This window comes from Chelonoidis abingdonii, chromosome 8, assembly GCF_003597395.2.
Source record: "Chelonoidis abingdonii isolate Lonesome George chromosome 8, CheloAbing_2.0, whole genome shotgun sequence".
In the NCBI taxonomy this organism is placed as follows: domain Eukaryota; kingdom Metazoa; phylum Chordata; order Testudines; family Testudinidae; genus Chelonoidis; species Chelonoidis abingdonii.
The window spans coordinates 25,137,449-25,152,712 of NC_133776.1; the positions used below are offsets into that span (position 1 = coordinate 25,137,449).

Here is a 15,264-nt window from a genome sequence, read left to right on the forward strand (position 1 = left end):
AATTCAAGGTTCTTAACTTTGGCCTGCAGGACAATGCATAATTATGGCTTTATGGTCTGATTGCTTCTAGTGAATAACTATACACTTTCTTATACCAGTCCAAGTGTAGATCATCAAACTTTCATTGTCTGATCAATGATGCAGTACAACCACGTTACCTTGCAGACAAAATGTGGACCCTAAAATAATTAAGGAAGGTAGCTTCTGTACTCTGAGGTATAAGCAAAGTTAGTATTTTCCTGCAGATTTAGGGGCCAATTCTCCCCTCACAACTGTGTACATCAACTGCAACTCCATTGAAATCAATGGAGTTAACTAGTGTGAAAGTGATGGTAGTGAGAGGAAAATCAGAGCTGCTCAGTTCAGCATTTAACTCTTCCAGAAAAAGAAAGCATATTAGTCATTGTTTTAAAGGCTCAATTCTAGAGCTCACAGCTAAGGGATTTATGAAATCACATGCTATGCTGTAGCTGCTGCTAAGCACTTAGAACCCACACTGATAAATGATAAACATCAGACTACTCTGGCAATCTCAATAATGCTGCTGTGTCAAGGGAAAAGTGTAGAAAACGTCACCAAAGGCATCTGATGTAAATTACTGTTATGAAACTACTTCAATGAGAAGCAGTATGAATATTGTTATATTGACCTTGAGATATTAAAACCAAAAGAATGATCCATTTGCTAGGTTTGTCTCTAAATTCCAGTGTATTACTAAAACAAAGATCTATTGGCTGGAAAATATTTTGCTGTATACTATAGAACCTTTGTCAACACCTCTCCAAGAGCCTGACCCAATGGTTATTAGTCAATAGAAAGGCTGCCAATGATTTAAAATGAACATTGAACAGGGCCTAGTATTTTGTTCTGACTTCAATCAGCTGCAGGACCACAGCAAGGAAGATTAAACAAAATCTGTTTCATAGTTTAATATGAAGAAACTTAAGAAAATAATACCGCAAGTATTAGACACACTTGCTGACAGTGAATTCCATTAAATATGCACACACAGAATGTACAGTTGAACAAAACAGTCCCACTACATTTACAAGCCTGAACATTTTGGGGGCAAGTTTTCAAGAACAGGGGTTTGCTCCTGATAAAGTCAATGAGATTTCTGCCACTGACTTAAAAAAGAACAGGTTCTGACCGTATCCCTAGGGGACAGATTTGTAACTCTCTTGGGAGTTAGGCATCCAAATATCTTTAAAAATCTGCCCCGGCTGCCTATGTTGAATATATTCAAAGGGGCAAAAACATGTAGCAGTGTGTGACTTAGGCGTCCTTTTAGAAATTTTCCCCATTTTTGTTAAGATACTCTAAAATTAAAATAATTTTTATTCACTCTTAAAATGCTGCATAGATCCTGAAGAGATATTCATGATATTGAGCAGCTAGAGGATTTTTCATCTGTACTTTGCACTTTGTTCTGCGGCACACTGAGTCTCTATTGAATAATCATCTCACTAAAGGATACTTATAGCTGATGTGTTGAAAAATGGGATGCCATTGGGATAATTCCTTAGTGGAGGGATGAACAGGACAGATTGGGGAGATCTTTAAAGATTAAGTAAATGCCACAAACTACACAAACATATGCTAATGTACACACAGGAATGAATCATTTAAATTAAGTCTAATCTCATATGAGGTATCCAAAAAGAAATCCCATCATGCTTTCTAACTCTTTATATATAACATTATATGGGGGTAAAAAAAAACATTGCTAAGATTGCAAAGTCAAACAGTCTCAAGCCAGGCACCCAGAAAACGAGGAACACAGAATTAGAGATCACCTATGAATAGTTTGGTTTAAGTGATTTGCCCAGCATCACATAGAAACTCTGTCAAAGAGGCAGGGACAAAACAAGTTTTCCAGGGCAGCATTCAACTGCCTTAACCATGAAACCATCCTTTCTCTTCTTGCAATCCCCTGCCTCACTCACTACACATTCCAGCTTCTAGGACAAATGAGCCTGGGGATCTACAGACTAGAGTCTCCTTCACTGCAACCTGATTGATCCCCAGGTCCATACTGTGCACTGCAGGAGGCAAGGGTCCTAGGAAAAAAATAGTGTGATGATGATGTAATTAAAGACTGTATCATAATGTAACACCCAAGGGAGCTGAACTATGGTTGCACAGAAAACCTGAATTCTGGTATTTTCTAACTTTTCCTAACAGTAAAAGAACATATTTTTTCCCAACCTCATTCTCAAAAAATGGCTGAATCTTTCCAAAAAAATTTCAGACCAAGGCAGACACCTGGTATGGAAACGTTCAGCTCAAACAAAGTTTGGCAAAATTATAAACAACAACTGAAAACGGGTTCATAATGGGAAGTGTTGGGCAATCTTAGTAATAGGAAGTGCTACCAGCTCTGCCTATGACTTTTATGCCACCTTTTCCAACCAGCTGCCAGATCTAGCATATGTTAAAAAAGCTACTATTTTTTAAAACAAAAGAATTCAGATATGTTCTGTGGTCCCGATCTTCTACCACTGAAGTAAAAGAGAGTTTTGCCATTGACTTCAATTGCAGTAATTGTCAGGCAGGCTCTAAAATCTATACAGTACCTCCAGCCCTTCTTTTTGATTATGCTTCCCAGAATCACCTCAGCCCTGGGGAGGAAAAAAATGCACTTGAGTATAAAATACTTTAAAGACAAGAATGAACTGAACATAAAGTAAATCATGAAACCCATTATTCATTGGAACTCTCTGCTATATGCACTGATACGTAACATAAAAAAAATCTGCTCACATTCAACCTTTATTTTTTTCCACTTGACACACTGGAAAATGGCTTATTGCCCCATGTCCTTGCTGACATGAATGTGCCTTTTTTGCACTGTCTTTATGAGGCAGAGAGTGTAATTTAACAATTCAGTGTCTGTGCTAAACAGAATCAATGTAAATGTCACACTTGTAAAGTCAACTGTGAGTCAACAAATTTGTTTTTAATGGTGGTATTTCTCCCCTCTCCAAATGTCAGCACAGAGTCAGGCAGTGATTGGACAGAAACACACTGCAGTTTCAATTTAGCTATAGATTGTCTACCAAATATATTGCAGAAAACTATAAGCCAAATCCTTAATTGTCTTGCATGGGCCCATGTGGCCCAAATGCAGCAGAAATGACATTCTGTTGGCGGGTGACCCATGCAGCAGAGAAACTGCATCAGCCTGAGTGAGTACTGCTCAAGTGACATCTATAGTGGGTCTACACAGGGTGATGTGGAGGAGGGAAGTTGGTCTGTTACCCATAAATGGGAGAATGACCAGCACAGACTACGTTGCTGGTATCACCTTGAAGCATGTGTTGATGTTAGGGTTTTCTCCCTTCAGCCCCACTGTGCATCAGGGCATATTCATCCAAAGCACAACCCTGCAAGTAGGGCTACATTCTTTTTAAAGTTAGTCAGTTTTAAGGTTGAGTGGTGCAAAGCCGCCTTCATGGGGGCCAGGCTCAGGCCCATGACATTTTGGGTGTGTATGCAGTCAGCTCAAGGTCATTTTGTCCATGCAAGAAACAGCTGAATAGAGAGTGAAATGAAGGGAAGCATGTACTGAGCACAAACCAGGGGGGGTGAAAGCACTTTTAAGTGCTGGTTTTTCTGTAAGAATCAGGAAGCCCATGAGAGAAGAGAACAGACTGAGAATTTATTTGTAGCGGAGAATGCAGGGAAATGCCCTCTCACTAAAGTATCTGCTTCTGGTCTCTTAGCACTTGTCTGTAGAAGAAAGTCCCACCGGTTTAACTGCGCTGATGCAGGGGAGTAAGCGAACATAAAACACTCACTCACTCAGACTATGAGGGATGTCCGGGAAGAGAACAGCCTCTGCAGTGAGAGGGCGGACATGGGCAGAGACTTGGCTCCACCTCCTCTAAGGATGGCCTGGGAGCTAATCTGGCATGGAGAGGGACGTAATTGCAGAGTAGCCAATGGGTTGACCAGGTAATGAACTGTGACTTTCAGAGTCACAATCCATCCCCTGGTCTGCAGCTAGGGCAGCTGAGCTGCACACTGCCCCTTACCCAGGGCCGGCTGTGATGTCACAGTCTAGCCCAAATGAATAATATTAATGAATGATTAATATTTGTATAGAATTTTTTTCTTCTTCTTTTAATTAAGCTATGGCATTAAGAGCCTTAGTCATCCTTCCATAAAAGCCATTTCCTGACATTCTGGATAAGGATTTCAATGCTGTCAGCATCGTGTGCTGTTAATCATCATTAAGAGGTGTGCTGACTTTTCATTTATTCTGGATGTTTTTCTCCAGACATCAGTAGTGAAATGCACAGAGTAGGTTATATGTGAGATACAAGCAATGCATTTAGACTTGTTAGCCTAATCCAGTTCTCTCCTTCAAGAATGGGACTCCAAAATAGGTTCTCTTTATTTATTTTCTCAGTGTGGATACTGAGCCAGAATCTCAGCTGGTGTGAACTGGCACAGAAATTAATGGAGTTAGGACGATTTACCCAGCTGAGGGTCTGGCCCATTATCTTCCACTAAAAAATCAGGACTTGATTTAAAAGTTCTTGGCAGGGGACCACTTTCTTCTTTGCCAACACAATAGCATTGATGTAACGACATATAACTGACACTGGACAAAAGGTCCCACGCCTCTCCCCCCAGCTTAAAGATGGCCATGGCTGCAGGCCTTGCAGAAGTGATTAATGCACACTTTAGGAGGTGGCCCTGCATATGGAGCCCTCTCTGTTCCCTGCTCAAGTTGAAACAGGGAAAAATGCAGCCAAGTACCCTACATTCCTGGCAAGAGGATAGGAGTCTGCCTGAGAGGTGGAAGAGGAAGAAAGAACACAGATGTCCCAGTCTGTCTCATAGGAAACATGAGGTTCCCCATAAGCAGCGTTTGTTTTTAGAAAAATGGTGTTTATTAAGGCGTCATTATAGGACAAGAGCAGGGTGTGGAGTAGAGCAGAAATCACCCCAGCAGCATGAGTGTTTCACCTGGAGGGGAGAGCCAAATTTTCACATCCAATCGCCAAATCAGGAGCGTGGGTAAGGTTTGCTGAAAGACTTGTCAATGTCTGCAAACCTGAGCTATGCTCATTGTATTATATGGTATGGCTGAACCTTAAAAGCACCCAGTGAACACTGCAAACTGGAGAGTAAAAAACTTTCACATGAAGCACTATGAAAGAAAAGCCCCGATTTTCACAGAGTTTGTGGCACTTTGTTACCCTGGGCATAAGCTAAACCCTAATTTTACTAAGATCTTGGGGGATACTCAAAACCTCTAACGAGATAAAACTAGGGCGAAGTTCAATAACCTCCTAAGAGGCTGGGAGCACAAAGGCACTTGGGAACAAACTCAATTTCATAAAAAGGAAATATGTAACATCAGGGTTTATCTGTATCTAAAGCTAATCTTTCACACTGGCAAAGTGGCAGGAATCAGACCTCTACAAGCAAGGCCCTATGTTGGGTGATTTGCTCTTGTTCACAAGGATGTTTAATTTAGAGTTTGAACACATAACTAGGCTGGGAACACCCAAAATCCAAGGCAGATCATCCTTCTATGCACTACTCCAGTGCGTCCCAATATACATTTACATTTGAGTCAAAATATACCTTAAATGACACTAGTGCCGATCTGCAGTAACTCCACATAAAGTCAATAGGGTTACTGCAGATTTACACCAGAGTAACTGAAAATAGAATCTGATACACTTCTGTAGTTGCATTTGTTTAAAGGCTGAGTTAGGTTGGCAATGACTAAATAGGGAGTTAAACAAAGTGAAACTTGGCTTGGTAAAACACTCCCAACGCCTTCAGCCATACACACACTTACTTTCCAGCTGCGTACACCTCCGCTGTATCAAACAGATTTACTCCACTCTCATAAGCGATTGTCATTAGCTGTTCAGCAACCTTAGGGAAGCCAGAGACATACAATTAGTCAAGTGGCTGCAGAAACAATCCCCAGCATGCCTGACATGCTACTCACCATCTGGCCCAACGAGCAGGGCTGTGGACCTTGGAAGCCAATCTGACACAACAGTTTCACTGTAACTCCCAATACCCAACATTGCCAATTAGGGTAGCTGGTGCATCTTGGCCCCATGTCACATCCAGAAGTGGAGCAGTGAATGTATCTGTTCCAGGATATGCAAAGTTGTGGCAATATTTTATTACTTTATTGACAGTTTTGGAACTTTTCCCTGTGTCATTATGGTCAAAACGTGGTTATCTGAACCAGAGTTAATTAAAACCCTATTATCCGAAGGTCAGATACATCCCCAAGTATATTTATTTATTTTTAGCTATATAGTGCTCTAATCAGAGTCACTCAGTGCACGTACAAATGTAATAGAATTTACTGACTCATGCAGAAACCAGGATGCAACCCCAGAGTTCCCCATACTGCATTCAGACAGAAGAAGGGCAGAAGGCAGGCTGGGACACATAGTAGGGGAAGCAAGTTCCAGAGCCAAAGGCCTGCCGTCCGCAGTGCCCTGATTCCATCCCACAGATATTCAAATCTAGGGCCAGAAGGAGCATCTCAGCTGATTTCAAAAGTGACAGAAGCACATGAGTGGAGAGGCAGACTCAGGTAGCTGGGACAATAACCAAACAGGGCTCTATGGAACAGTCTTAGCACCTTGACTTGCATGCAGAACTAAGTGGAAAGTGTTCCTGATGGTGACTATGGTATGTTAGGGCCTCATCTGTGTCTTGGGAGGGGGGAATGCAGCGCAGCACGTAACAAAACTCAAGGGAACTGAGGCTGATTTAAGGCTGTGTCCTTAAATTGTCCCATTGTGCCTGGACACTGCTATTAAGCTAACGTAAGTTGTTACAGGCAAAAAGCATAGGGCTAAATTCTGTTCTCAGTTTCACAGGTTTAAATCCAACATAATTCTACAGAAGGCAGTGCCGTTTCCCTGGATTTTCACCAGTGTTACTGAGGGAGTGGCAGTCAGCATTCCCCCGAATACTCAGCATGTGTGCTCAGATTCTCTCCAGGGAAGTGGGGGAAAAGAATTCTTCCCTACAGGCTGCTGCACTGCTGCAGCGTTATGTTTCCTACTGCAGAGGGTCTCTTTCACAGCAGCTACCCCATAAGCACCTGGGTCACACTCCATCTAGAACCCCAGTATGTGTGGAGGAGGGGTAGGAATTACACCTGAGAGGAGAATTTCCCATGGGCATTTATTATAGTTACCAATATATACTGAGCAGAGAATTACTCCCGGATATGCTTCAATACAGTATCTAGGTGAGGAAGACTTAGCACCGAATGTAACTGCCATTGTTGGTTTCTAACACAATGATGTTGCTTAAGCATGGTGATTGTGTGTGTTTTCAACAGCAGCTAGACTGCAGCAAATCTATCTAATAAAAACAACAATTCTACAAGCCCTGCTTAGTTCTTTCCTTTCCCTCAGTCATTAGGGCTGACTGACAAGTGTAGCCATTCTAAAGGCTGTTCCGAAGGTCATGTGACTCCTCACTGCTTCTAGTAAAGAGGAATTGTATAGCCCTGTTCTTCCCACTAGTGTGCAAAGCAATAACAGCAGCTATGGTCCATGCTGTTTGTATGGCAGACATGTTTGTACAACACATCTGAAGTAACAGTTTTCTTTTTGCAAAATACACCGTGCCGTTTTTGCAGCTGACACTGGACTTTGATGTACATTTTGCAGTTACCAAAGGAGACAGAATATGGTGGTGTGAGATGTACTATAGCTGCTTGCAACATCCCCTGGACCTACAATTGTTTAATAAGGGAGACTTAGGAGCACGTTTGACTTTTGCACGTCTGTGGTATTCTTTTGCAATTTGTGCAGGAGATTGGAAGACAAACTGTGGACTGATTTTAAGGTAATTGCTTGGTTTCGGCTGCTTTCCAGTTGAAGTGAATGGCAGCACTGCAGCGGTGAATTGATTGTGCACTGTTTTATTTTGATGGTAATTTTAACAGACTATTAAAATACAGCACTGCATTTCCAAATCACTGCTGCGCTCCTCTGAAAGCACCAAGAACTTCAATGGAGAGCAGCTTCAACCAAGCACAGAGCCCTGGCCAACAAAAAAGAGGGATGGAGAGGAGCCAGCAGTTCAGACCCTCCCAGTTTTCTAAAGGAAAACAATTGTCTTAATGCAAGTAGTTCACACAACCACAGCCAGCCCCCGTTGGTTATATGGTCAATTGGTTTTTGACCAAAATGGATTGTGAAAGGTAAAGTGGGCTGGCTCAGTGGTCCAGCCAACAGAGCTGCCCAATGTCAGGGGGAATCAAATTTCTTCAGCTCCTAGAGGCCCCCCTCTCCTAGAAACTTAATTTCGTGTCACAGATGGAGTGTACTCCCCAGAAGTCAGTGTGGTTATGATAGAATCCCCAACAAACACATGGACAAGACTTTTAAAAGTGACTAGTGATTTTGGGTGCCTCGATTTTTGGTGCCCAGCTTGTGACACCTTAAAAAGGCCTGATTTTCAGAAAGTGCTGAGCTCCTCTCATACTGTATGGAGTCTCAGGTTGGGCCCCCCAAAATCACTACTCACCTTCTAGAAATAGTGGCCATATATTCCCGTACACCCGTGCATCAGAATGTGAGAGGAAGTAAGACGTATCTACCATTTCAGTGTGTCCTGAACTGAGGATACAATATATAAAATATTTAAATGATACATACTTTACAGAATATCTTCACTATAACTTGATTTGTTTTTTAATCAAGAATCAGAAAATGTGCTCCCAGAAGAACAAACTTCAGAGACTCAGGATGAATTCCTAAGCACTGAAAAATTAGAATCACAAATGGAGCAGAGTAGAAGTGTTGGGACCGCAGGACATTTCAAGATTGGGTATTTTTCTTAACTTATTCAAAACAGACTCAAACCCGCCACAATGTTAGTTCCAAGCTGACACCAAACACACTACTAACAATGTTTTAAAAATATGGAGTTTCAGATGAAAACTTGATGGGTAGCGAGCTGCAATCACAGTCCCAACCCTGCACAAATAACTTCACACATCTGAATAATCCTATTGAAATCAATGGCAACTTCTCCTGCCTGTAAAGATAAACTCATGCACAAGTCAGCATGCTGGAGACCAGGTTTAGGAGTTCCCTTTGGACTCTGCTCCCTAGATTGAGGGAAATCACAAATCACACACTTTGCAGAGAGGAAATACTGGTCCTCTTGGGGTCATTGCTATTGCTTGATGGGAAATGATGGTGGGAATTGTATGCAGCACTACATTGCACTCTTCCACACACACCAAATAGGCCCCAAGGTCTGGCTAGGCTTGCACATAAATGCACACCTGAAACTCTGGGGGCAGGTGGAGAATTGATATTGATCTCAAAGGCCTACAGAGTTAATGGTGTTTATAAACTCTTTCACTGTAACGTTTAACAGCAATAGGGTCATGGTTATTTTCTACAAAGGCCTTGGTTTTACTTGGTTACTTGGCAAACTCCCAAAAGCATTCATTCAAGAGGAAAGTTTATTGATTAAACATACAAAAAAGGAGCACGGAATTAAAACAAGCATTTATATTAAAACTGTGGTTTAGTGATTATGCAAAACAAATTTAGTTAGACCCTATCAAAGTCTCTCTCCTTTTGGAGTTAAAATATCAGAGTCTCTTATTTTTATGAACAATCTTTGATGAAAAAGAAAGTTAATTTTACACAGTCCTGATGTGTGAAGGGGATTCATTTATCCTGTTTTTAACATAAACACAAGGTGGAGGAGAGACGGATAGAAAAGATGGGGGAAATATGGCGGTTGATGTTTCTGGGATACTGGATCACTGGAGTGGATGCTTTAGCTGGCAAGTTGAGCATGACACCTGCTACTTGGACTCTGGTTCACTTTCTGGTCAAGGACGTCATCTGTTTGGCTCCTTTCTGCTTAGACAAGAGAGGCTTGGATGAATGCAGCATAGCTGATGTCAGGATTTGATGAAAAACCAAGAGAGTGAGAGATAGAATAGGAGAAAGGGGGAGGGAATGCAGTGGCAAAAGCAACTCAAAAAGGGAAGGGAAAACAATACAGATCTTTTGTGCCTCTGCGGTGCAGGCAATTAGATATCCCCACTGCCGGGCTGAGTACTGGATGTCATGATAATGTGATATGCAGTGTTGTCGTCTTAGCCAGGTTGGTTCCAGGACAGTGTGCTGACTTTCAGCACTCACAGTTGAAAACAAAGTTCCTTAAACAAGACCATGACCAGCTGCTTTCCTCCCAGGAAGAAAGTCCCTTGACCTGGTCTGGTCCTCACGACTTGAGACTGAAGGAGCTGAGATGAGTTGCAATGTTGGCAGGTTGGAGGATGCGCTGAGGGGAAGATTCTTCTTTTTTTCCCAGTGTCTCTTTAAGACCCCCCAAAGGAGTAAATTAAATTCACTTCCATAAAACCAAAGTTGGCATAGGTGACTTCATTCCCACATTTTCTTGTTTACCAAGTATGATCTCACCATAGTCCTGGACTATAGTCAATAGGCCATTTTTCTTTGGGCTAATTCAATTTTTCTGCCTGGTTTTCTGGCACCTGTTCATGGCATCCATTTATTGAAAAAACTTCACCTATTTTGCATGGTTAATTCTCAACCAGGCAAAAAGTCATAGGCTATTGTGACATTTTCTGAACTTTCCCTTACTGTTCACAGTTGAATTTAGGTAAATCTGTTGGCCCAGTAATCACAAAGAAACCCAGTCCACTTTAGTTCTGGCTGTCCCACAAACCTTCTGAGATGATGCTTTGGAGGGAGGAACATTACAGCAGCTTGCTTAGGAAATAAGGACATGGCCCATTTGTGTTAGACATAATGACCTGACCTAGTCCCATGCAGCTGCTACAAGCCACAGGAAAACAAGCCAGAGTAACATGCACGTCATGTCTGTGCATTAGTGCAAGAAGAGCCAGAATATAGATTTATATCAACATCCCTTTTACCTATGTTCAGGGAAATTTCTCTCCTGAAGGAAAAGTCCTTGTAATAGAGATGAAACCAATAGAAGTGTAATAGGGTCCTACAGATATTAATCTGTAACTCTACGGAATGAATACAGAAAGGATATAGTTCTTATGTTTTTTAATCTTCCTATAAAATTCTATAGCAGAGATATAATTCTCCAATAAATTTCATAGGATACTAAAAACCTCATCGTTTTCCATTCAACTCTATCTGATTCTTAACATTTATTGAAGAGAGGTTTTCCATTTATGTTGATTTTTAGTGAATTTATCACTTATGAAATATGCTGGGTTGACAGCCTTGGAGACTGAAGTCTTCTATTGATCCATCTGCCAGATCACAGCAATGTGAGCTTCCTCATATGGTCCTTCCAATATGACAACTCCTAGTCAGAAGGAGTGCCTTTAGGGATGACAGAGGAGCAGGGCCGGCTCCAGGGGCTTTGCCGCCTCAAGCAGCCAAAAAAAAAAGCCGCGATTGCGATCTGCGGCAATTCAGCGGGAGGTCCTTCACTCCAAGCGGGAGTGAGGGACCCTCTGCCAAATTGTCGCCGAATCCCTGAAAGTGCCGCCCTGCTCCTGAGTTGCCGCCCCAAGCACCTGCTTGATAAGCTGGTGCCTGGAGTCAGCCCTGCAGAGGAGTTCAGTCCATGGCTCATTCAGTCCTTGGTAGAATGCAAATTAGTTTCAAATGTAGTGGTGACTGACATGGACACGTGCCATTTAAAAAAAGTACCAAGGCCACCAACCCACTTCACAGTGGCCACTGAGAACTATCACATAACAACTCTGGGCTGTACCAACCTGGGACAGACCTGAACCAATGCTGCATCAGTATTTTGAAACAGTTTTTTTCTATATTGTTTTTAAAAGACAATGTTTAGATAAGTGAGAGTACAAGACTTATTAGGCCAGATATATCCTGGGGTAATCTTACTGAAGTCAATGCACTTCAACGAGGGATGAGTTCAGCCCCTTGTCCCCTGACTTAATGTCGAAGATTAGACTGATTGAATCACGGAATTCCGAGGCAGGAATTCTATAAAACTGAAAGCACCAATTATTCAAATTGTTTTACTTAGATTTGCTTTTTAACTAGAGATGGACCTGAGTTGCAGAGTTCAGATCCGAACTTTCCCAAAGTTTGGGAGAGGAGGAGCAGATGTTCAGATCTTGGATTTTGGTTTGGGCCCAACTCTAGTTTTAGCTGATAGGCTGAGTATGAAAAGAAAAACACCAGAAGTCATGAGGCGTTTTTAAATGATCAATATCAGTGATAACTAAAGGCCTGATCCTACAAATAGCTACTCAGGTTGAAATCCTGACCCACTGAAGTCAATGGGATTTTTGCCATTGATTTTAATGGGGCCAGGTTTTTACCCTCTGTGTTTACAATGCTGCAATATAAAGAAGAATCCCCTTTGTTATGCTATTGTATATTTTCATCATTCCCTTACACGCCATTTGTAAGATAAAATGGTTTCTCTTTTAAAAAAATCCTCTACATCTTAACACACAATATCTCTCTCCTTTCGCAAAGGTTATTTCCACTTTCTCTCTCTTGGTGTTTCAAGTGAGGCTGCTGCAAGTTTTTGTTATGGATGACTAATGTCCATGAAGTTCCCAAAGCTTAGTAAAATATGGGAGTTATGTAGCACCTTCAAAGGGTTATTAGCAGAGATTAAGAACCACCCGTTACGGCTAAGAGTCAGTGTTGTCAGCCCAAAGATATTTTTAGTTGTTTCATCTATACTTTTTATGTCAAAAATCATCCAGCGCCTCATTATATGCTGACACTGTGCCTATATTTATGACTATACTGGATTACTTATGTTATGCCAAAATATAAAAAGTTCATACTTCTACTGTGGGAACAATCAGATTCTCATTACAACTGTCAGTTGTAAATACTGATCCTTCTTTTGGTACCTGTTTGGAATTTTTTTTAATGGAAAGGTTTTTTTAATTAAATTTAACCTTTGGAAATGTCATAATCACTAAGCAGAAGTGCAAACTTTCTGTGCCCGTGTATGATAATTCTCTGTCATTTCCTGTTACAGAAATAGACTCCACTTATTCTGCTATCTCTGACTTGACTTGTATAAAACATTTATTCAATTTTATGAGTTTTACTTTAACCAAACATTACTTACGTCATCTGAAATTTGCCCTCCAAATGTGACCCATGTCCCTAGAAAGAATAAAATCATTTGTTACTGTTAAGGATTTTGTTTAAATTTACAGTACATAGTATAATTATGATACTTTTCCTCAGATAATCTATTGATGATTTTTTTAATGGCCAACCTCTGTAATGAGATGTGCTTGTTTAAATTTAATTGGCCAGTGAATCACAGAAAGTCTGTGCTTTCATTTCTTAAAGAGGTGTGTCACAGAAGGGTAGGATGTTCTTCCGTCTGATATGGAGGAGGATGAAATGTCTTAAGAAGAGCACACTGCTGATGGCTAAATCAGTTTGAAAATGGACTGAAACAAAAACAATGCCCATGCTGAGCTCAGCTGAAAACTCTTGTCAAGGATGGATAGGTTTCATCTCCCTATCTCCTAGCAATTGCCATAGCTCCCTCTCCATAAATGTCCGACAGGCCCTGCTTCTTCTTAAACCACCCCTCAAGTTCAAGTTTCTGAATCTGGCTTTCACTGCCTGTGAATGGAGCAATGACAATTTACACCAGCTGAGGATCTGCCCCAGCACTCTGCTTGCTTCATTCAAGCTTCCTGCCTGATCAGCCGCTTTGTATCTGTCTCCCAGTCTCATTTTTGTGCTTCCATCTCTGCTGCTTCTTATGCTTGGAACAATTTTCCACTAGAGATGTTTGCTGCTAGTTGCAGAACAGTTCAGGAATGTTACAGGATTACTACATACATTTTTGACAAGCTAAATAAAACAACTCCCCATGCACCTCTGAACCCCTTTTGGCTGCTTTCTATCTCTCTTTGCCACGTGTTTCTTTGGGGAAAACTGTAAACTCAACTGTGACTGAATTTATAAATGACACTAAAATTTAGAGGAGTAACACATACACACAGCCAAACTTCCAAGTGAGCTGGGGGGATTGGAGCAGTGGGGGCTGAAGACAATGAGGGAAGAGTCAAGACTAATAAATAGAGCTGGTCAGAGAACTTTGATGCAATATACAGTTCCAGCAAAATTAAAATGCTTCCTGAAATTGGCTCAGATTTCACCGGAATTTCATTTTGGGGGGAAAAAAAAAAAAAAAGCGTTCTGGCAATGCAGAAACATCTAATTCTGACATTTTCAGAACAAAACTTCTTGTTTTTTCTGTTTTGAAATGACTTTTTATTTCATATTTTATTTAATTTTGTATTATAATATAAACATCTATAACTGGGGTGAGGAAACTACAGCCCGTGGGCCACATCTGGCCTGCCAGCTGATTTAATCCAGCCCTCAAGCTCCTGCTAGGGAGCAGGGTCTCTGGCTTGCCCCGCTCCCACGATCCAGCCAGGATGTGGGGTCAGGAGCTGCTCCACACGCGCGCATGTGTGCCACAGCTCCTGGAACGAGCCAGGGGGCTCTACACATTAGGGGCAGCCAGGTGGCGCCTGCAGATGGGGCAGGACGCAGAGCTGCCTGGCCATGCTTCCATGTAGGAGCCAGAGTGGGGATATGCTGCTGCTTCTGGGAGCTGCTTGAGGTAAGCACCTCCTGGAGCCTGCATTCCATACCCCTGACCCTCTCCCATACCCCAATCCCCTGCCCCAGCCCTGATCCTCCTCCTGCCCTCTGAACCCCTCAGTCCCAGCCTGGAGCACCCTCCTACCCCCCAAACCCCTCATCCACAGCCCCAACCCAGAGCCTACACTCTCAGCTGAGGCCCTCACTCCCACCCACACCCCAACCCCCCTGCCCCAGCCATGATCCTCCTGCCCTCCGAACCTCTTAGTCCCAGCCTGGAGAACCCTCCTACACCCCAGACCTCTTATCCTCAGCCCCAACCCAGAGCCCTCACTCCCCCCACACCCTGCCCCAGCCCAGAGCCCCCTCCCCCTCCTGCACCCCAACCCCATGAACATTCATGGCCCGCCATACAATTTCCATACCCATATGTGCCCCTTGGACCAAAAAGTTTGCCGACTCTTGATCTATAAGATAATATATCATTTTGATTTTGTCAAAACAAAACATTTTGCTTCCTCCAACCCCTCCCCCCCAAAATTCTTTGAGTCATTTTTTCTTAACAAGCACTGTCTCTCTAACGAGTAAGTGTTTCAATGGGAACTGTGAATGTTTAGATTTAATTGGCTATTTATTAAAC

At 42.1% G+C, this 15,264-nt stretch overlaps 1 protein-coding gene across 3 annotated transcripts in view; it reads right to left on the reverse strand.

Annotated features, from left to right (window-relative positions):
* KCNAB1 (potassium voltage-gated channel subfamily A regulatory beta subunit 1) overlaps positions 1–15,264 on the reverse strand; it is a 226,628-nt gene that overhangs the window by 44,500 nt on the left and 166,864 nt on the right. For all 3 annotated transcript variants that reach the window (XM_075068437.1, XM_075068438.1, XM_075068439.1), the window contains exons 3-5: positions 13,117–13,154; positions 5,822–5,901; positions 2,577–2,621 (exon numbers count right to left, since the gene is read on the reverse strand). In XM_075068437.1, the coding sequence (XP_074924538.1) occupies positions 2,577–2,621; positions 5,822–5,901; positions 13,117–13,154 (163 nt within the window). The remainder of the gene's footprint in view (positions 1–2,576; positions 2,622–5,821; positions 5,902–13,116; positions 13,155–15,264) is intronic.